At 35.1% G+C, this 22674-nt stretch overlaps 1 protein-coding gene across 2 annotated transcripts in view; it reads right to left on the reverse strand.

The window, feature by feature from the left end:
• DIAPH3 (diaphanous related formin 3) overlaps positions 1 to 22674 on the reverse strand; it is a 202538-nt gene that overhangs the window by 88676 nt on the left and 91188 nt on the right. For both annotated transcript variants that reach the window (XM_054399226.1, XM_054399218.1), the window contains 3 exons: positions 19588 to 19827; positions 15093 to 15222; positions 4799 to 4923 (listed from right to left, as the gene is read on the reverse strand). In XM_054399226.1, coding sequence (XP_054255201.1) covers positions 4799 to 4923; positions 15093 to 15222; positions 19588 to 19827 — 495 coding nt within the window. The remainder of the gene's footprint in view (positions 1 to 4798; positions 4924 to 15092; positions 15223 to 19587; positions 19828 to 22674) is intronic.

Here is a 22674-nt window from a genome sequence, read left to right on the forward strand (position 1 = left end):
ATGCACTTACAATGCAATTTACATTGTTTGCCAAAGCCCTATCTCAAGTCAACATTTGGACTCTCTCCCAAAAAGCAACACAAAATCTTTTTTCACCTAACAAGCTCAGGTACTGTAACTTTCAGAAGTCCTTAGGAGGCAAGGACATCCTAAAGACTTCAGTTCATGTTGCACAGAGGGAAGTTCAAACTATAAGGCTGATTAAGTAACTGACAGTTATTGCACAGAGTCTCTTCCTTGCACTTGAAATGGGTTTCTTCTACCTGACTTAAAACAGGCTCTGACTTGGGTAAGTGCTGTTCCTTCCTTTTTTTTTCTTTTTTGCAATGTCAACAAATCAACTTAAATGACAAGGAAATAGAAATAAGAGAACTCATCAAAAAGAAAAGAAAAAGAAAAGGACTCTACTCCTAGCTGAAAGGCAGCAAGTACTAGTTCCGTAAGCTTCTGTAAAAATCGCCATCAATAATTGTGTTCAGTGGTAGGATGAAACTTGTCAAGAGTTTCTCAGCTACTGCTTACAAAATAATGAGATGTGAGCTGTACTGATAACATACTGACTCAATTACTTAATTAAGCTTTTAATACACAATTTAAATACTCTACATAAACTCACTAACCTTCTCTTTTGAGTATACCAAAGTATTTTGTTCCCTATGCTTTTTATCAAACATTTCTCCCCATGAACGTAACACTCTGGATCAATATCAGTTCAAGCAATCAGAAGAACAGTAAAAATAATGACAATTTCTTTTCATCTAGCATACATAAGATGGCTGACAAACCAGCACGATTTAATATATAGGAGAAATATTCATAATTATAGACTTTGTCAATAAAGGAGTGCACCAACTGTGCATGTATCTGACTTCCTAAAGAAACAAAAATGCTAATCAGGTCATTAGGGGCCTTTGGGTTGTGATATTTAGCGACAGAATTTAATAGCCTGCTTGTCCATGGAGTCTAATTGTACTCAGGATGAAAAATTATTTCCACAAAGCACCATCCTTCCTTTTTCAGATTTCCTGCTGGTTTCTTTTTATGAGCTGCATGCTTTTCAAGACATCAGCATCATCCAGCTTTCCTTGTCATAGGAACAGAAGTAAAGACAGGTCCAGGCTTCATCACACTGTGCAGGATTATCTAACCTTTACATCAAACCTTTTTTTTACTTTGTAATTTATTGAAGTCTCTGTTCTTCTAAAAGTGAGCTTCTTTAATTAGTGTGTTCACAGACTACAGAAACCACATGCAACTTTACTGTTCTGAAATTGCTATCTGCTGGGGGAGGTAGTAGGTGAGGGCAAACTATTCCTCTTCATAATATTTGCAGTTCAGAATATTGTATTTGAATAATCTAACACAACAAAATATATGGCATGGCTGGTTTTACCAGTACTGATTTATTCAGAGTGATATTCACCTCACTTGTTTCTGACAGCAGTCAATACCCAATGATTAGGGAAAACAAAACGGGAACTGGGCAAGTATAGCATGGTAATTCAATGGATGCAGCATTTAGTTTCTAATAGTCTGTGTGTTAGTGATTTTTCTGAGCTAAAAGAACCTCTGGATTACTCTTTAATAGCTCCAGATAGACTATCCTTAGCTAACTGTCCAAGACTTATATGAAATTTATTACATTTTCAGCTTTTACTGCATCCCAAAAGTAAATGCTACAGTTTAATTGTCTGTAGTGCAAAAAAAACATTTCTGTAAGTATATTTTAAACTGCTGGACAGTATTTTACATGGGATGAACCCTGGTTATTTATAAGACACAGTAATTATGTTCCTAACTTTATACCTATATGGCATGCAAAATTACAGGTTTGGGGTTTTTTTCCAGTATTTTCCTAACTTCTGATTTTCCACCTTCAGAGTCCTCATGTATTAAAACATGCCTTATGCAGAAAGAGTTGTCTATTGCTGATCATTGTAACCATTCTCTGCCAAATCTGTAGGTATACCGTATGCTTTTAGAGATATGAGTGCTACAGTCTTTCAAAGCAAATAAATTATGTTTTCTGTTTGCTCTTCACTGCAATTCTTCTCAGATGTTCTAACAGAACACTCTTCCTCCAGATTTATTACTCTATAATCATGGAATTTCATCTGCTTTTTTGGTCAGCTACCAGTATCTATCTCTCTTTTGACATGAGGGGTTTTGTCTTGTTATTTAGTTTTGTTTTGGTTTTTCTCTTGTTTGGTGTGTTTTTTTTCACCAGATATTAATCCAGAAAAAATCATCATTCCACTTTTGACCTCAGAAATGTCTTTCTTTGGAAGTCTTAATATACTTTGTTGAAAAGTGCATGGAAAATCAGTTATGCTCTACTCACTGTGCTACCTTTATCTGCATGCTGTAATATAGATCTGTGAAGGGCAGTTTCTCTTTACAAAATCCTCACTGACTCTCCCCCATCATATTCTATCACCCACATACACATATTTGTTCTGTTTTTCTTTAGTCTTCATCGGTTTCCTTAGTAGAGAAGGAATGACTTGCATATCTTCCTTTCAACCCTTTTGGAAAAACTCAGTTGCTTCTTTTTAACCTTGATGCCTCTAGTGAATCGGGCTATCTTAGTTCACATAAGAATCTGTAGTCCAAGAGGTTTATATTTGAGTTAATTTTTTTTTCCCCGAGTCTTTTATGACTACTGGCTACTCATAGAAATTTATTGCTATTTATTTTGTATGTTCCTTTTAAAAACGAACATCTACCTATTCCTTCATTTGAAACTCAAAATATCGCACAGCAACATCAACTGAAGTTCTCCCTAGAGAAAGCAAAGTACAAATTCTGCTTTACAGCTATGGCTTATCTTCTTGGCGTACACTGAGAATCTACTTCTTCTCTGGCAGGGTTACAGCTCTGGAAATGCTTGAAAAAGACAATGGGTACATCCTGCTTTGCATTTCTTAAGATGATCGTTATCCTTTTTAAGCAATCAGTAAACTGATTTAATGCTTTTCATATGTAGGGATAGAATTTGAAACCTTAGAAATGTTACTGCATATATCAACAAAGTCCACCTATACACTGACTTTGATTAGATTTTAACTTTTCACAACAACTGTGACTTATAGTCTTAAATATAATTTATAACCTTCCTGCCATCAAGTTTCAGAAATGTCCAGTAAGTCAGTAGTACAAAAAGAAACTGGATAGCCCATGTAACCATTATTTTATTTTAGATGTTTAACATTAGCACAGAAGTACATATTTATTCCTCAGTTTATTTTTTCTGTGCTCTCCTTCTTAAGTGAAGCCATTTTTTCCAGGGTGTTCTTTGCTCATTCTCAACTGAATTTTGCTAATTACTCTCATAGCTGTTTTATAGGTATGGAAGTTTTATAACCACACCTCCAAAGAAAGCTGTGCACTAAATTACCTGTGACTTCAAACCCCAGTCATCAGCTTAAAAATGTAAAAATTAATAAGGTATTTTAAGTGCCAGCAGCGTAACTATTCTGCATTAATAGTCTGTACTTTTTCATAGGCTCAATTTCCTAACAAGTGCTTCCCATTCCTAACTTCTTAGACTACACACCATTTTCTTAACCAAACACAGACTTCGTATAGTGCTAGCAATATTTCTAAGAATGTTTTCATGGACATGTTTTCCTTTAACTTCCTATATAATGTTTTCTTTTTTGCCTTCAGGACTCTCTCTTAGTTCTCTTATTATGCTATTGGCTTCTTCAGGGACAAAACTTGCTTTTTATACTGAAGAGACACACCATGCTGGTAGGCTCAAACATATCTCTCAAAAACACACTGTGCTGGAATGAAAAAGTCAGCAACAACAACAACACAACCACCTCACCAACAATATTGAAAGGTTACAGATAACCCCCAGAGTCCAGAGAAGGCCTAAAGGTAAGTTGTAAACACTTTGGTAGCAGCTAGTCTACCAAAGAGAAAACTGGCCCTAATGTACTAAGAACCAGTATATCCACTTGGCCTCAGGGTTCCTTGCCATCTTTTATTTAACAGTATGAGATTAATCAAGGGAAATGTCCCCCTGCCTTTGTACATAACAAAGCAGTCTTCCAGCTAGGTAACAACCTAACTGTGCCTGCAGAGAAAATTTCAACCTGTCTCTGTATCTGCTGCTTCAGCTTCCAGATTAGTCTCAGTGTCAAGCATATATGACCATCACCTGGTAGGGAGGTTTAGGCGAAAGGCTGGGGTTTTTCTGCTTTAATTAAGTATCTTCATGTCACAAGGCTTTCTTACGAGAGGGACAGGCAGTGAAGCTAGATGCAGGATTTGGAATAAATAAGAAATAGTAAGAAAAAAGACAAAAGAAAATTTGGCAGAAATAAGACCAGAAACCAGTTTTCCCATGCTATGAATCTCATTTCTGAAATAAAGGAAGTTTTTGGGTTTGTGAATGCATCTACAAAAACATTCACAGTGATAATGCATGCATTAGAGAACAAATAAACACAGGGCAAGACATCTTTCTCTAAGATATTCTCACATAAAAAATTCTTTAACACTGAAGTGAAGTGCTTAATATTCTTATCATAAATACTTTTTCACTACATTAATAAACTTATACACAGTGTCAAGCCTGACAGTAAGCATTTTTCTCCTCGTTCTACCAGTACCAATGATTCTTTTATAACTGTTCATGCATTTGGTTCTTGATGGAAAGAATGAGTTGCATTTTTCACAAATAAATGCTACAGATTAGACAGAATTTAAGCAAAGAATTTAAAAATTGATGGCAATGCAGTTAACTTTTGATTGTAGATTTTTTTAAAAAGATTGTTCCAAAGGATATTGACATTTTTGCCACAAACTTATCGTGCTTATCTTCAGGAACTGGAAAAGTCTGCAAATCCTTCTCAAGCTGTTGGAGTTGCTGCTCCATATGCTTCAAGCTCTTCTCCAGGTTTTCTGCTGAGACTAAAATACAGAACATGCATTCTGTTAACACCTTAAACGAGAAACTGCTTGTAAAAAACATATTAAAAGCTTGCCCACCTCAGCATACTACATTTTAAACTCTGAAATAAAAGCACACTGAACAAATTAAAATACAAGATGAGGGGATCACTCTACGATGTGCAGTTCCTCTCACTCAGGCAGCTGTCTAATTCTGATTAGATGTATGCTATTTAAACACTGCATTTTGTCTCTTTTTATGCCTAATGCTTTGCACTGCAATTAACAGCCTGTTTTAAATAACCTGAGATACACATATGCCAGTCTGTCTCCTCCGATTAACCGAAGTTTTGAAGCTATTCCAAGAACCACAATGCTTTCTTCAATCACATTCTGTTAAAACAGAAAATATGAACACTTGTATGGAAGATCATGAAGAAAATAAGACCCTCAAAACATTCTGTGACTCTGTGATAGATAAAATAGGGTTATTAGACACCTACTTGTTCCCTAATTTGAAATCCAATACCTGGTAAAAAAAATTGTCAGAGCAACAATGTTTGTCAAGCTGGAAGGAAATGCAAGCACTTGAGAGGGCATGGCATAGCAAAACAGGGACTTGGGGAAAAGAGTAGAGATGAAACATCAGAGATTTGAAGAAGAAAGTAGAATAAGTACACATTTTCTTGATCAGAAAATGAGAAAGCATTTGAGGCAATGCATGGAAGGTGAACACTCGATCCGTAAATAGCTGATTAAAATATAAGACTGTAAGAGCAACCTGAGGATAACTCTGGTTAGCATGTATTGTGTCTTGGATTTATATTATTTCCTGATTGGTTATGAAGTAAACAACATTTAAATATGTTCCACATGAACAACATATATAAATAAGAACATACTCTGAACTTTAGTCTTAATGGCTTGATTTTTTTTCTCAATTACTATTTAATTCAAAATATGCTGTACTTATAAAGACAAAAGCTACCTGTTAGGGTTTGGAGCTGGTAGCTTAATTATAAACTAAAATAGGAACTTTCTGAGCATCTTTGATTAAAAAGGTAAATAAATTACCATTGGATGCAAAGTAATAACAACTGGTTTGTCTACATCACTCCATTGGCTAATAAGGATAAACGTTAGCTGCATAAACATTTCTATCTCTTTTCACTTCATTCGCTTTACAGCTTGCATGGCTTACTCCCTCATCTCTTTCCTGACCTTCAGCTGGTGTATACTGTGTCTGTGAGTGTGCTGGTTTGGGTCCAGACAGATCCTCTCTTGCCCCGAGAGGGACAAAAGAATGACACTCACAAACGGATTGGAGAGTGATGGAAAGTTTAAATGGAAAAGCAATTGGTGAAACTACAAAAACCTACAAAGCACAGTGGCAAAGATATCCCAAAGCGTACAGAGTCCCTTACAGCACACCCAAAGACCTCCCAACTCTTCAATTCTCCCCACCTGAAGGTCTACCCAAAAAAACCCCAGGGCTCTTTCTTGCCCCCTCCCACTGCTAGGCAAGTCTCAGGCTGGCCAGGTCTGAGACTGCTCCCCCCTCCCCTTTCTCCTCCTGGCATTAGGCTTAGAGAGGCCTAAGAGGCTTTGAGATACTCCCCCACTGTTACCCAATAGAGAGCATCTCCCACAGGAGCAGAGAGGGAAGAAAGAGGAAGAGAATGACTTTGCAGACGGATTTATAGGGCACAGGATTTACGTGTAGAAATACGCCGCTTCCTGTGTCCACCTTATTGGGTTGGACACTCGGGACGCTGGAGGTGTAACTTATGTGGCAGTAACAGGAGGCATCCAGCCTGAACTGCCACAGTGAGGTACTGAAAGGGAAAGGGGGGAGGGGAGGTTGTGAGCAGCCTCCCTGGACTGTCCAGAGGGGTCTGGGAACAATTCAAGGGGATCCTTCTGTTGTTTCTAAATTTTAAATATATGCATATATATTTTGTACATAATCATTGCATTTTATACTTCTAAGTTTTGCTTGCTTTGTAAATATAGCTTCATTCTGCTTTTCAAACCAACTGATCTAATCTGGTCATTTATTTTGGGGGTAATTCTCCAAAATTTGTTGGGGGGTAGTCTCAACCCACCACACTACCTTACACTACATCTAAAAATATACTTGGAGGAAGCCTGTGGCCCTATGATGGTACTCAGATTTGTAATGGATCCACGACGTCATTCATTGAGCAAAGTTACGTGATCAAAAAACGTAAGAGGCACACACTGAGGATGTCTTTATCTCACAAAAACCTGGCAGAGTTCCCAAACAACTAAAGTAAAATGTTGCATAGCAACTACAATCCCATTCATAGCACACAGGTTAACATGACTATAAAATGATCAATGGTAACAAGTAAAAGTGCTAATGTAACCTAAAAAAAAAAGATCCCAAACAATTTAGAGACAGTCAACTTTCTAAAAAGAATAAGGAGATATATATATATGTATATATATACACATATGTATGTGTGTGTGTATAAATAAAAGTTCATATTACAATTTATAACTCATCATTTGGTATATTTGCAGTGATTGGTAGGCCCAAATCATTACCAGGTAGGTCATCTGGCTTCAGTTAGCAAAGAAAGCAGGGTGAAAATTAGAAGCTGAGAATGTCGACTACATACATGTTCCAATCTTCATAGGTTCCAGAAACAAACCTCATTTTAATAGAAAGTCATACACGCAATTCTCAGACACTGGTTTACTTAGAAAAATGCTAAGAAACACAGAACATATAATCTTGTGTTTAATATAACTATCAATAGGACCCTTCACACTACAGTTGATCAACAGGATGTAAACAAAAGATTTTCAAATTCTTGTTTCCAGCAAAACCAATTTTAGGGTTTTTGCTTCAGTTCTACTGAAGCAAAAAAACAGTTACATGTTCTTGCTCCAAAGGCTCTGTCATGGACCCTCTGTCATGGTCCTAAGTTTCTCCTGAATTTAAAAATTCAATATCCCTTCAATTTCAGCAGTAAACAACTATTAGATATATTTTCCTTTAACACTGTTTTTCTGGGACAGCCTCAGGCAGAGGCTAGCTCACAGGATGCTGGTATTCGCTTGGTACTACTGTCTCCTTGACTTACAGTTCAATGAAAGCAGATGAAAAAAATCAATTTGGTAAATATAAGCATCTCTCCAATAAAAAGATCACATAAAATACCTGCCATACCTTCCATATTGCCCCTCTAGAATACACAATATAAAATCTGAAGGGATACAGAAGAATGACAGAATATAAAATTTTAAATTTTTTTAAAAATTAAAAATCCATAACTTTGACCCCTAATGCTGTGAGGATTCATATATAAAACCCCAACTAAACCAAAGTTAGCAAGTCATATGATTTTCGGTTTGGAAACACAGTCCAAGACTGGGGTTTTGAATGTTAGTAAGCCCACAAAACCACATTGGTCATTGAATACAATACATGTGTATCTGAACACTCTCTTACCTACACACTCTGAATTCCCACACCCTTTTTTAAAAAAGGCTCCCATTATTTTTATAGGCAATAATTAAATTTCCTCATCTTCTACTTTTCAAACACCTTTGTTCTTCATTTCCTCTCTTGATTCACGTTTCTTAATACCAGAATTAGAATCTAACTCCAGAAGTCTCTTCACCTGTTTGTTTTAAAACCTTTCTGCACAGTATTTCAGGTGATGACTCACCAGCTGATTCAGGTTTCTTAACACGAGAATTAGAATCTAACTCCAGAAGTCTCTTCACCTGCTTGTTTTAAAACCTTTCTGCACAGTATTTCAGGTGACGACTCACCAGCCCCTTTTATGTTTGCATTACTGTTTCCACAGTTCTACTGGAAATACCTTATCTGATTATCTTATGATAAAATATCCTTTTTTTCTTTACCAAAGCCCTTATTACTGTATCAAGATGTATGATCTTGTACTTCATACTATTGATTTTCACTTCTTTTGCTCTGCTTTCTCAGGATTCAGTCAGTGATGACAGCTGAACCCCCCTTTTAAGTGGCAAAGCTAACCCTTTGTCAGATATGCTCATTGGTTGAATACAATTTAACTTTTTTGCCATATTCCTTTTTAGACAGTACTTTGTTTCTTCCACTTTCTATTCTGAATATTCTCCATTCTTCCATTTTACATAACATCAAATATTTTCCTGAAGTCAACACAGATTTAATGGGTTGATTAAAAATAAAAATAATAGTAGTCAAAGCTAATAGATTGGTCTAGTACCAATAAATTAAACTTCATTTTATGCTACTCTCATCCACCTCTGTTTTATTATTCTCGCCACAGTAAACTTTTATCTCCACAAGGTAAGATAGAGATTAGTAATTGCCAAAATATTTCTTTATTCCTCAGTTTTTTAAATATTCTGTAGCCACAAAACATTAGCATACCCACAGAAAAACTTGGTAAAAAAATGTACTAACTAAACGTTTAGTTACATATCTCAGATATCTCAGCTTGTAGAAATAGAACCCAGCATTTACAAAATAAGAATACAGTTCTATGATTGTTTTTCTTTCAACAAATTTCCATGGACATACTTCGTTTCTCTCTCCTTCACCTCCAGATCATTATTCTTGCTTAAAATTAAAGCTGTACCTGTTTTATCTTAAATCTCAGAAATAATTCTCCAAAGAAAAACAATACTGTTTGTGTGCGTTCTCATTTATCTTGATGCTATTTTTTGCAACAGATATGTCAGAAGTGCCCATCTCATATGACAATTTTCTTGGATGGTCACAATCCCCAAATCAAGAAAGTTTTCCTCTTGCTTCCCTTGTCTTTTGCTTCCTTTGTACTATTCCTGCCCCTATATTCTGAAGGGAGAAAATGATGGTGACAAGCTGATATCTAGCCTGACGCAGAAAACAATACCATATTATCATACAAAAATAAATCTGAAAATATATTATTACTTTTGTCATTTGAACTTAATGCTGGACTGGGGGATAGAGCCTGCTACATAGTTCTTTAAAACTAGCAACATATTATTGATGCAGCATTTAAAACTAAAATTAAAGAACAAAATATAGCCTAAAAACACAGCTCAAACTCAACTAAATAAACTCTTGTATTGTCAGATGGATTTAGAGTGCTAAGAAAGAAATATTCCAGAGGCAAAATATTAGAAGGTTTCTGAAAATATCAGCAAAGGCTTGAAATATCCATAATGGTAAAAAACCAATCTAGCTGGATATACTCACTCAGTGTTACAGAAGACTGAAAATACAATATTTATGATCTTTTTCTCCCAAGATGACATTTTTTTCTTGTCTTCCACAGCCATTTTCTGGCTTTCTTGCCCCCTTTTTTTTTTTTTACCTTTTCTTTCTCTGTGTTCATGTACAGTACTCTTGTTAAAATCCTTTTTCCTCAAAGCTCTCACAACTTAATTCATTTTCTCTTATTTTGAATTCGAATATGAGCACACTAATGTAGCTGGTAGACAATGAAGAAGAATTTTTGTACCCAGTTCTGTAGTACATACATATATATGCACTTACAACACCCCCCTACTCATTAAAATTGAGCTTTCTCACCTTCAAGAGTCTATACATCTGCACAATGTATTCAGCTTGTCTATTCCATTGCCCTTTCCATCATTTCAAGGTTCCTGTTGCAAATTATTTTTGAATAACTTTCTTTCAGCAGGTATCTGAATTTTTCCCCAAGAGTATCAATATTATTTTGTCTTAATCTCACAATCACTCAAAACACTACACAGCAACAAAAACTCCATTATCCATACATCCATATATTTATAAACAGTTGAATAAATATGAAGTTGAAAGTATTGAGCAGTTTCACCGGAATCCTGATTTGTCTACAGATCAAACTGTCTACATGTTTAAATAACTGGGGGCTCAAGGACTGCGCTAGGAATTTGCCATGATACTTAGCTGTTGGATCACTGCAAGAAAGCAAGCTACTTGCATGAACTATCAACATATTTTAATATCATAATACTTTAATATCATACTAGAAATTGAAGCGTTGTTTTGGTTAAAATGTGCAAATAGTCTCTAGCTTAGTATTTGCAGAGTCATACTTGCAAGAAATGCATATATTTCTAAGCTCTAAAAAAAGAATATTCCACTTGCATTTTAGTAGTTCATTGCATAACTGTATCTTACAATTACTGGCAGGGGAAGACCACTGTGCAAAACTTAAAGCCATAAACATCAGAAGAAATATCAGAATATTTGCAATATATAGGTAACAGTACTGCATATGTTCCATCTGCATTTAAGTGTATTTTTTTTCACTGTGAGTACAATGGGAAGGAAAACAAAACAAAAAACCAACACAAAAGAACACCACAAGAAAGAGTGTTTAATTATTGATTTTTCAATGCATTGAATTAATTTAAAAATATTTCAGAGAGGAATATAGGTGCCCCAATAAAGCAAGAGCTCATACAGACCAGGGGTGCAAAAAAAACAAACAAATTCCCACAAAACAGGAGAAATATTTAAAGGTGTACTGAAACCAGAACACCACACATTTTGCTTTGAAAATATTTAATGCCCTGATACAGCAACTAAATTGCTAGAGCAGCATGTTTTTATGTCTTGAAAGGTACATTACTAGACAATATATATGTGCCTATGTATATGTCTATATATGTATGTGCCTAAAATTTTCAAGATTAAAAATCCAAGTTATCATCAAATAATTTCAAAAAAACAACAGCCATAAAATAACATGCTTTTCTAGTGTTTTATAAGAAAGTCTTTCACAAAATTTAGAGCTTGAAATAGTCTTCTAATGTAAGTAACTCAAATTAATGGACAAATATTTATTTGTGAACTTCCTCTATTGCTTAGTATCCTACAATATGGTAACATTAATTATTAAAAACATTACACGCTTTCTATAGCACGAAGCATGTTGTTCAGTACTACTGAGAAATTTGCTATAAACTTATAAATCCTGTAATAGAAATAAAACCCTGATGAATTGTAGCTTGCTTATAGCATATATATTAAGATTTTTCTCCCATGCTGTATTAATGATTCTGGATATTGTAGTTGGGGCTGTTCTGTGGGGGTTTTTTAATGAATATAGACTAAACTTCACATTTACAGTTTGATTCCTAGCTTTTTTTTAAAGTGACATTACTTATCTATGAAAAAAAAAACCTGAGTTTCAAAATTGAGAAAATTGCTAAGTTACTTGTAGAGTGACAGTGAGTTAATGACTTTTAGAGCAAAGAAAACCTACAGTTTTATCCTGTTAAAGCAATATGAAAAGGAGACTATACCAACTTACCTGTAAGGTCTGCATAAGTTAGACTCAAATGAAAACAGCAGCTTCAATAAATGCAACATAAATCTTCAGAATATCATAAAATAATAAATTAGTGAAGTGCACTAAATTACCAAAATATTTCTTCACCCAGAATACTAATAGTAAAGCAGAAAACTCATTATTTTTAAAAGAAGAGACAGCTTTAATTATACGAATCTTCAGGAACTGTCATATCAGTAAGCTCATTAGCAGCAATGAAAGCTCCTCCTGCTGATCTAAGAGTACTTAAAAAACAGCATTTGTTATACTTCAAAGCAAAAAGGTATCTTTAATTCATGTACTGTAACAGTGAATTAAGCCTAGTTCTAGTATTACAGAAGTAGAAATTAAAACTTTAGCACATAATAGAAAAAAAAAAAATCAAATACTCCAAAGTATAAAACAATTGTAATAATTTACATATTGTGAATGTTTTGCCATTTATAAAATACATGCAAGCTTCACAACTAACAGACCCTGTCACTGCTCTTAAAGTCTTGCAAGCTAAGTTAACAGCTTACTGCATAACAATTACTGGACAATATTTAATTAAATTAAAGAAGCAAGAATGTTGAATATTATACTAGCATGATACAAAACCAGAAAAGAATGATATTACGTCCCCACCCAACAACTTTTACCTACAAATCTGAATGTATGTAAACAGAACATTCCTACTGGATGATAGGAAAAAAAACAGGTTGATATATTCCCTTCTGTAATGTCAGCATCTTTTAATCCTTAGATGTAACCTTTGGATCCAGTAGTTTTCCCAGTTTACTGCAAGTCTGAGCTGCCTCAAATAAATACAGTTCAGGACAGATTATTCTTGTTAAGTGCTTAATACAGTATCTTGGAATGGAGGTGATGCTCTTAAGACCTCGGAACCCAAATTCCTTTCTACACAATCAGTATTTCTTTGTGAATAAGCATATTTGACTAGATGATCAGCAAGATAAGAGATTTTCGTTGACTTCCCCTCTATTACACTCCCTGGAAGCCACAAAGATGCCTTGTGATACCTGCTGTATTTTTCCCAGCTCACAGCAGAAGCCTCAATGTTAATTATTCTTGGTCAACTTGTTAGCCATTATCAGCACATCAGTAAGTTACATCAGACGAGGTAAGTTCATTATGTTGGATATGGCTGATCACAACCACAGATTTACTGATATCTTTGAACGGACTTTTTTGGTAAGCCAAAGCAAAAACAACCATTTTATTAAAAATTTACACTGCAAAAGTTGGTGCGTAACAAGTCAACATGCTTCATAAATACATACTTCCGAAAAAGTACTAAAAGGTTTGAAAAAAAACACAAAACCCCCACAAGATGCAATCTTTGGGATCTGCTGGATTTTCCAAAATTCCAGTGCAGAAGGAGTCATTCAAAATAAACCAGGGTTTTGCAGGTATTGAAACAATTATAAACAAGTACTCTGACATGCTAATCCGTTAAAAACATCCTCAGCCTTTGTGTTTTTCATACACTAAAACTTAAATGTAAAATGCACCTCATCATGCACTGAAGTAAATTCAATATATAAACTTGAAAACATGATCATTGATTTCCATCCTACAACATACTGAGATCAAAGATTCATCTAGTCAATAGCAGACACTTAAAAAAGAACAGAAGTTTAGAATCACTGATTATTTTACTGTCTGCTCTTTGAATCATGTTTCATAATTCAAAGCTTTCCAGAAGACAATCAGCAGCATATGACTGTTGATAACAGATTTTAGTTTTTCTGGCTGATAAACAAAATTCAACTACAATGCAGCAAATAAACTCCTAGTAATGAAAAACAAATATGAAAATCAGTGGCCAGTTAACACTGAAAATAATGCATAAAATACTAAATTTGTATGCAGCAGAAACTCCTACTACAAAAGTAAAATATGAGTGAGATGAAGGCCTTGCAGCATTGGACAGTTATTTAAAAATACTTAAACTTCCCAGTCTTTATAATGCACCAACTAAGATTGGAAGCTTCAAGAACCATGACAATGAACAGTGAAGTGTATGCGAGTGACCACCATCTCAAGTTCAGGAGCAGGTTTTGCAAAGCTGTGGTCTGTGGCAGGGAATCTGACTGAGGCATAAAAGTGATGCTGTACAAAGTACAGATAAATAGTGATATTCTCCAAACTGACATAAACTAAAAAAAATTATTAACTGAGCCAGCCCATCCAATCTTCTTTTCCTGCAAAAGCAGGACAGTACTGAGGTGGCATCAATTTCCAACTCCATGCTCAGTGAGTTTAAATTACTTAAGCCATGATAAACTATGAAAAAGGCACTATTAATTAAGAAATTAACTGAAAAAAATCCTTGCTGCTTATACTGAGATATACAAATTATATGCTGCATGATGAAGCAGTAAAAAAGGGGAATTAATTATTCCCCTTAATATTTCCTTTAATATTTATTATAATGCTACTGTTGCACAAAAACATACATACAGGGAAGACAAAAATGTTCTGATTATGTTTAGGGAAAAAAATTAAAAAAAAAACCAAAAACTAAGTGACAGTATGATAGCCTTTCTGAATTAAAAGTGACTGTACTGTACTTACCAAATAACAGATTGAAAACTGGAAATAGATTAAGGTCTGTCGATAGAAAAGAACTTTTAAAAGGAACCTGTTTTGGACAATGATCCTAGAAGATATGTCAGCAGAAATGCAATGGGAAGTCCTGAAGCAAATATTAAGAGGACTGAACAACAAATATCTTCAAGACCACATGCAGCAGCTCGAATCACTGATCTATGATACAAGACTATTAATATCTATTTTTAAAACAGTCACTAAATAAGCATCATCTCACATAAAAGACACTGAAATAAACTTAATCCAAACTTGTATACAAACCTTTACTTGCTTTATCTAAATGCTGAAAATCCTCAACGAAATTCAGGACATCTGAATATCTTTCTTCACACACTTCTACAAGAAAATGGAGCAATGTTGTCTTTTGATCTGCTGACTTCGTGTCCTTCAGCTAAAGAGAAAAAAAGAGATGTTAAAAGACTGAGAATAAAGTAATTATCAAAGAAACCAGAAGTTAATGTGTATTACTAATTGTGAACCTAAGAAATGCAAGAACAAACTGTTGAACTGGCACAGCTCTTTTAAAAAATTTAAGTAATGAGCTGTTTCATTGTTCTCCTTGCTAAAATCCTAGAAAGATCACATCAAATATTTTTAAGCTGTATGCAATATTTGAGTTCTCTACTCAAAAATAGTACACATTTCTCTTTTTAAAATGCAGTTACTTAAGTTACATAGGAATAAGGATATTAGGAAAATCTAACTGAAAGTGTTGTCTGGCATTGAAACAGACTGCCCAGAAAAGTGGTCAACATCCCTGGATGTGTTTAAAAGCTGTGTAGTTCTGGTGCCTGGGGATATGCCTTAGTGGTGAACTTGGTAGCCTGGGGTTAAAGATTGGAAGTGATGATCATGAAAATCTTTGCCGACCTAAATGGTTCTATGATTCTATGTGCAGAACTGGGAACAGATTCATGAAAGTGCACAGAAAATAAAAATCATGAGCTAAAGAAGTAAAATCTAAAAATACATGATGCACGTGTTCACTCCATGATATGATCTCCGTATGTGTGAAGCTAACTCTAGCCTAGAAATATTTATGCAGTGGAAGCTAGAATCTTAACTTGCATAGGTTCTTGTTATCAGCTCTCAGTAGGACAAATTAGTTCATAGATTTCACTGTTTAAAAACTTTTGACTTCAAAAATTCTTATGCATAAACTTTTGTTTCTGAACCATTTATGGATTATAAAATTATTTTAAGCCTGCACATTTTTAAAACTTGCAGCAACTTGTGTAAAAACACTTGACAACTGGCAAACATGAAGTTACGTGTTTCTCTGTGGTTCTGGTAGTCTTTTAGACCACCTGAGTTTTGGAAATAGAAAATGACATCTCATGTGTTTCTTCACTACTTAAAAACTTTCTGCATAAAACAATTTAACAGGAAAAGCATACATGTACGTGGACACATATAAAGTACGCACACACGCTATAGGGCTGACACAACTGCACACAGACTTGGACATTTGAGTATCAGGGGAAAAGGCATCAGTGCAATATTACAGCCAGCACTAAACTAGTAGAAAACTCAAGTTAATTTGTTTCAGATTCAAGACTGTTCTTCAGTTTGATTATCATGAAAAATCTGTGTAATCAGCAATGCAGTAAGAGTGACTATAGCAGCAAGGCAGAAAGGAAAATCTACCTTCCTTTCCAAAGAGGGATGAAAACCAGACACAGCTATACAGATCACTCCTGAATAAGGCATGGAGAAGGAGATCAATTTAAATCATACACATTTATTTATTTAAAAAATATATTACTGCAGTTTTCCCATGGTTGCAAATTTCTTATGAAGAGATTTTTTTTCCACAGTTTTTATGCTTCTCCACAGAGATCATTTAAAGGGCACTTTATTGATCTGACTTAAAAAACAAATTATACTATATAGTTTGGCGTTTTTTGACATGGTATGTAAAATAAAATGGAGAATATTGGATGGTGCTTATCACTGAGATTGATATTTCATACTCTACTGTAAAAAGTTAGCTATTACTTTCAAAGATCAAAGTGATACTATCTTAATAATAAGATATACTGTTCCAGGATGTATATGTTTCTTTCTGTTGAGGGGAAACAGAAAATGGAATAAATATACATCAAAATTAAAAAATAATACTCCAAGGTTATTTCTATATGAGGTGCTATAATGTAAGTTACTTCTATTGTACTAGGAGCCTCAGTGAGAAATGTCCATAATTGAAGGATCACACAAAATGACTATGGCATGACTTAAAAATACATGTAGTTAACTAAAGTTAGTTTGAAAAATAAAACATTGTTATAAACATGCACAGAATTTTAAGAGATCAGTATTTCATAAATAACTGAGTATTGGCATACCAACATCATATCTCTCTTCTGAGAATATGCACACATGCTCTCCGATGCAGAACTATTACAGTTCAATTCTACATGATGCAGGGAAAAGGCAAGATATGGAATTGTCTTCCACAAAGCAGACTGTCCATAGAGCTCCCCATGCATCTTTGGGCACCAATGAAGAACAACGGATAAATTGCATATTCTTTATATATTACAGAAATGAGGATCTTTGAAGGACTGATGCCACTGAAAATTTCTTTAAGTTCTCAGAACCTCTGCAGAAAACTGCTGTCTGCAATTTGCAGCTTTCTAGTTCTGGGCCTTGAAGAAATACTGGTTTGGGTCAGGTTTTTTTCCATTTTAATATTAATATTCCCAGTATTGAACCAGTTAATTATTCTCAGAACAGAGGAGACAAATCATTAACCAAGACATTACACAGAGTTAAGAAAAATCCCCCAAATTACACATACATAGTTTTACCTCTGTGTTTCCAGACAAAGTGATCGGTCTGTGTAAGACACAAAGTCATAACCAGTGAAGGCTTGGCACTCACGGACTTCCTAAATGAGGCCACAATTGGATGCGGTAAATTAGGAATTGGCATCTAGTACCCTGATATACAGAGGATAATAAATGCAAACTCCTAGTGGTTCTGTCTCTGAAAATATGTTAACCTTCCAAAGAACAAGTAGATGACTGTAGGTTACACTTCTCCTGGCACTAGGTCTAGCCACAGAAATCTGAAATTTTACAGATTGTCTCTGAAGTGGCCATAGTTGCTCCACCTCCCAACAAAATCTGTAATAGTTGGAATTTCTTTCCCAGTCATAGATTGGTTTGACTTGGAAGGGACCTTTAAAGATCATCTAGCACACAACATTCAAGGTTGTATTATCTTTCCTCTAGAAATGGTTTTAAGCACCACAGTCTGGTATTTATACACTAGCATGAAGAGATGCCAAATCAAATATATATGAGCACCTAGTTAAGTAGTAGATAGCTACCATCTTTATAATACACAGATGGCCCACTAAGAATTTTTTTTTTCCTCTCCTACAGAATGTTGGTTACATCCTGTAAAGCTAAATAACCTCTAAGTGCGTAAATCTAAGCAACTATGAGATCCTAGATTATCCAGTGCATTTAAATACAGAGCACTGTAGAGTTAGCCAGGATTTAAGGCCCACTTTCTGGAATTCAATCCTTAATTTATCTGCACATATCAGTTTCCTTTCCTTCATGGTAATCTTCAAAATTTTCACCTTCTAGATCTTCAATTATGTTTCAAGATTTCTTTTTTGATTTTGACCCTGCTCTGCAGCAGCACCTATAACAATTACGTTCACACTGTTTTCATGTTTCTTTTTTTGTTGCCTTGTGCATCAAAAATACAGAGAATATAACCAGACCTAGCACAGATCCTTGTACCTAAGAAATCAATGCACCTAACTGGAGAGAGACCTTTTATTATCTTCCTTCTAAATGTTTCTTTACAAATTGCACTTTTAATTTAATGATGCAAACTATGCTGTATCTGTTTAGGTGTCTGATGCACGCTGAAACATTTACTTAAGACAAGGCAAGGTATAGAAATTATTCGCTAAGAATATTTAAGTTACAGGCTCACATTCAACACTTGAGAATCACAGTGAAAGAATTCTTCTGAAACATGGCAGGGTAAGCATGATTATTTTAAAGAATGCAGAAGTTAACATACTGTATTTTCTCTTGTGTAAAAAGATAAAGAAGCCAGGAGAAGACAAAAAGTACAGACAAACTTCCAAATACGTCCTGTCTCATAGGGATTATAACATACATGTGTACTCTGCAGATTCTGGAGTGATCTCCCAGAGGACACAGGCAAAAAATAGCAACACTAAATAAGAGGAAGGTAATTAGGATTAGAGTCGATAGTAAATTACCACTCTGGAAAGCATAGAAAGTATAGTTCTTGTATATACCTCATGCAAAAATTGAGAGAGTGAAAATACAAGGAAAATTAGAAGAAACCAGGAACTAATGAAACTAAGCAACAATTAAAAAAATTACGTAAGGAGAAAAATTATGTAGAAAAAGAAAACCTAACTATATTAAAGAAGATTAAAATGTGACAGCCTTAGAAATGCTTGTACACATAGCACTACTACAATCATAGTGATATGGTCCTTCCATAACCTTTAGTTTGATTTTTTTTTTTAATTACTCCCTCAAAATGAAGTCTTTTAAAAGTTTAAATGAAAGCCAGTTTCAAGAAAATGGTACAAAAATTAGTTATATTGCTCAAATAATTAACTAATGCCAAGAATTTGGGGAAAAAATAATAATATTAACTGCAGGAGAAGCACCTTAATAAACAATTTCAAAAACGTAACAAAAACAAATGAAGAAGTGCAGGTAATACTTAACATGGACATTTCAAAACTCACTTTACATAGGGAGCTGAGATTGTATCCAAAGGTCTGTGCATTCCGAGAACCTGCATTCATGTAGTTTCCCATTAACAATACTAGTTCCAGAAGCTTGCTAAAGCTTTTACTCTTCTTTATCTCTTCACAGGCAGCACTGACAGCCATGATGTCAGGTTTGATGTTGTTCACCTGCTCCTCAAACTGAAGCTTAAAAAGAATAGCACTGAGCCGTGGCCGTAGTCTCTTCACATTGCTCATCTGATTGAAAAGAAAATAGGAGATTTCCTTTAAAATTCATGGTACACTTTGGCACTGTACAAATGCATACCATCTGAAATGATTTATTGGCATGACAGGTTTGAAGAAGCAATGTATCTGCTATAACTGATAGCAAATGAATGAATGAATGAGAGACATTTGGGTAAGCAACTGAAATCCCATCTTGTGGTTCATGCAAACGGCTCCCATCTTTTCCCAATAACTAGTATGTGTAAGCAATAAAAGATAAAGTGTCATCATATATCACATCTGTCAACTCATATACCAAACCCTACATAACTAATCCAAGTTTATGACCCAGTAGTTGCAAAGTAATAAAAGTAGTTCACACATTTCGTTTAACTCAGGATGTACCGAAACAAGGCAAATCTCATTTTATGGTACAAATATTTAAAAGCTGGTTTCAATAAGAGCTTACTACAACCTTGCAGGAAAATAACAGTTCTGAAAAATCTCAGTTGCAGAACACAATATAGCATGCATCAATGTATACTGCTATTCATACCCCACTATACTCCTGTATACTAACTTCATACATTTAATTGGGTAAAGCAGAAAGCTTCCAGGAAAACAGTAGCTTCTGCACTTCAAATGCAAAAGACTTGGCTTCTTCTATAGTTACTGGTCAGGTAGTTTCAACAGAAATTTCCATCTTCCCATATACCTTAGGACACACCCCAGACACACTTGGCAAACTATTTACTACATCCCAACAAGAAGATTCCAAATTCCACTGCTTCTTTAAACCAATGCATTCAACAAATTAAATTCTTGCATCTCTCAAGTTACCAATGTAGTACTCTTGTTAGATGATTGACTAAAATGCTTCACAAGATAAAGCCTTAAAGACATGAAACTTAAAGGGGGTAGTCTTGTGAACAGGAGAGAGAACATAAACCTACACCCTTTTCTCTTGCTAATTATGTTGTGAATACCCCTGTGTCTGACAGATCCTATGTATTGTCAACAAATGTTTCAGATTTTAAAGCCAGGTGGGTAGTGGGAGGTGATATCATACCTGGGTAAGCAGGAGGTGATCACAAAAAAAAAAAATAGAAGCATCGACATAGGGGAGTGGTGGATTTCTGTCTTCACATGTAAAGTTTGGAGTGGCCAAGTGACTTCCTTGCTTTGTTACTATTTTGTATGTAAGATGCAGTTCTAGAAGGTGTGTTAGATTCTGGACATCACCTTGCTTGCACCTGATCCTGCACAGGATGGCAACAAACCTGCTATCTCACCTCTGGCTGTGGATCAGAATTTGCATACCAGGTAGAGAATCCATTTTTGGAACAACATGATTCCTTACAATTCCATCACAGAAATCATCATTAGGGTTAGCATCACATACAATTCCAGAAGCTTTCTGTTTTCTATTCTTCCTCCCTACCAGGCATTATATGTTGCTTCCTTTTTTATTCTTCCACAGCAGAAATTGTGCTTTTTTCCCTCCCATCTCTGATTCTGTTCACTCATTAGGAATACTGGTCTCGAAGCTTCTATGAGCTTCTTCCCTCATTTTTCCCTATCCCTGTTTTCTCTCCAGTTGAATGAATTTGGTAGGACTTTCTTCCCCATACTTGGATTTTACCTTCTCAAGGCAAGCTTCAAGCCAATCAAATCTTGACAATTCCTGAAACCCTAAACTAGGTTTAATTTTGTTAAACAAAAAACGTTACAATTTCCAGCTACCAGCACTTCTTAATGTAAGAAGCAATAATATTGGCACTTCTCCTACAGTTTCATATAGTAGCCTTCAAATTTGTCTTTCAACTGGAAATATCCCCGTCCAAAGCACAGCAATACCTAAGGTTTTACAGAATTTCCCAATACATACCTAGTCTATCAATGTAAAAATAGTTTGACAGTGCAACGTTCACAAGTTGTTTAGTGCTGATTATCCCACAATAGACTCAGTGAAAAGGTTAATGGTGACACACTTCATCCATTTCACTGTGAAGTCAAACAAGTTACCTTAAACTGATGCTAAAGGCTGTCTAATCCAAAAGGTTTGATATAGAAGCAGAACAGGATGGATCATAGTCAATTTATTGTTTTCCTGTGACAGTAGTACAAAATAAAATCAAATAGAGATAAAATTTTATGCTACTAAGCCATTTCTGTAATGTTTGCCTAGCAGTGCAACCACCTGATGTTGTCCCATTGAAGTAGAGATACCATTTGCATTCCACTTCTAATGAGAAATCTTGAAAATAAGCAGTCCTTTACACAACACCACTTTGGTTTTCATCACAGAGCAGAGCACAAACAGGATGTCCTTCAGATGCAGCTACGCTGAAAATCAACATCACTACTGAACTGTAGTCTACAGACTGCCTCCAGCTTCATCCTAAAGTAAAACACCGAAAAAGTATATAGTTCGAACACGAGCTCAGTATCAACTGCTGGCAAATATTTTGTACTCATCGTACACTAAATAGCATAACAATATGGTAAAATTCTTACTTAAGAATAGGTAAGCAAGGATAGGAACTTAAAATAGGGCATTTCACAGAATCACAGAACGGTCCCAGGTTTGAAGGGACCCCCAGATATCATCTAGTCCAACACCCTTGCTAAAGCTTGTTCACCTAGATCAGGCTGCACAGGAACGTATGCAGAAGGGTTTTGAAAGTCTCCAAAGAAGGAGACTCCAGAACCTCTCTGGGCAGCCTGTTGCAGTGCTCTATCACCCTCACTGTAAAGAAGTTTTCCTTTATGTTTTCTCAGTGAAATAAGAAGTACCTAAAAATCACTTAAAATTAATTTAGTCCTCTAACAATTTTACATCTTATTTAAGAATAACTATCTAGAAGAACATTAAGG

The sequence above is a fragment of the Indicator indicator genome, chromosome 1, assembly GCF_027791375.1.
Source record: "Indicator indicator isolate 239-I01 chromosome 1, UM_Iind_1.1, whole genome shotgun sequence".
Taxonomy (NCBI): Eukaryota; Metazoa; Chordata; class Aves; order Piciformes; family Indicatoridae; genus Indicator; species Indicator indicator.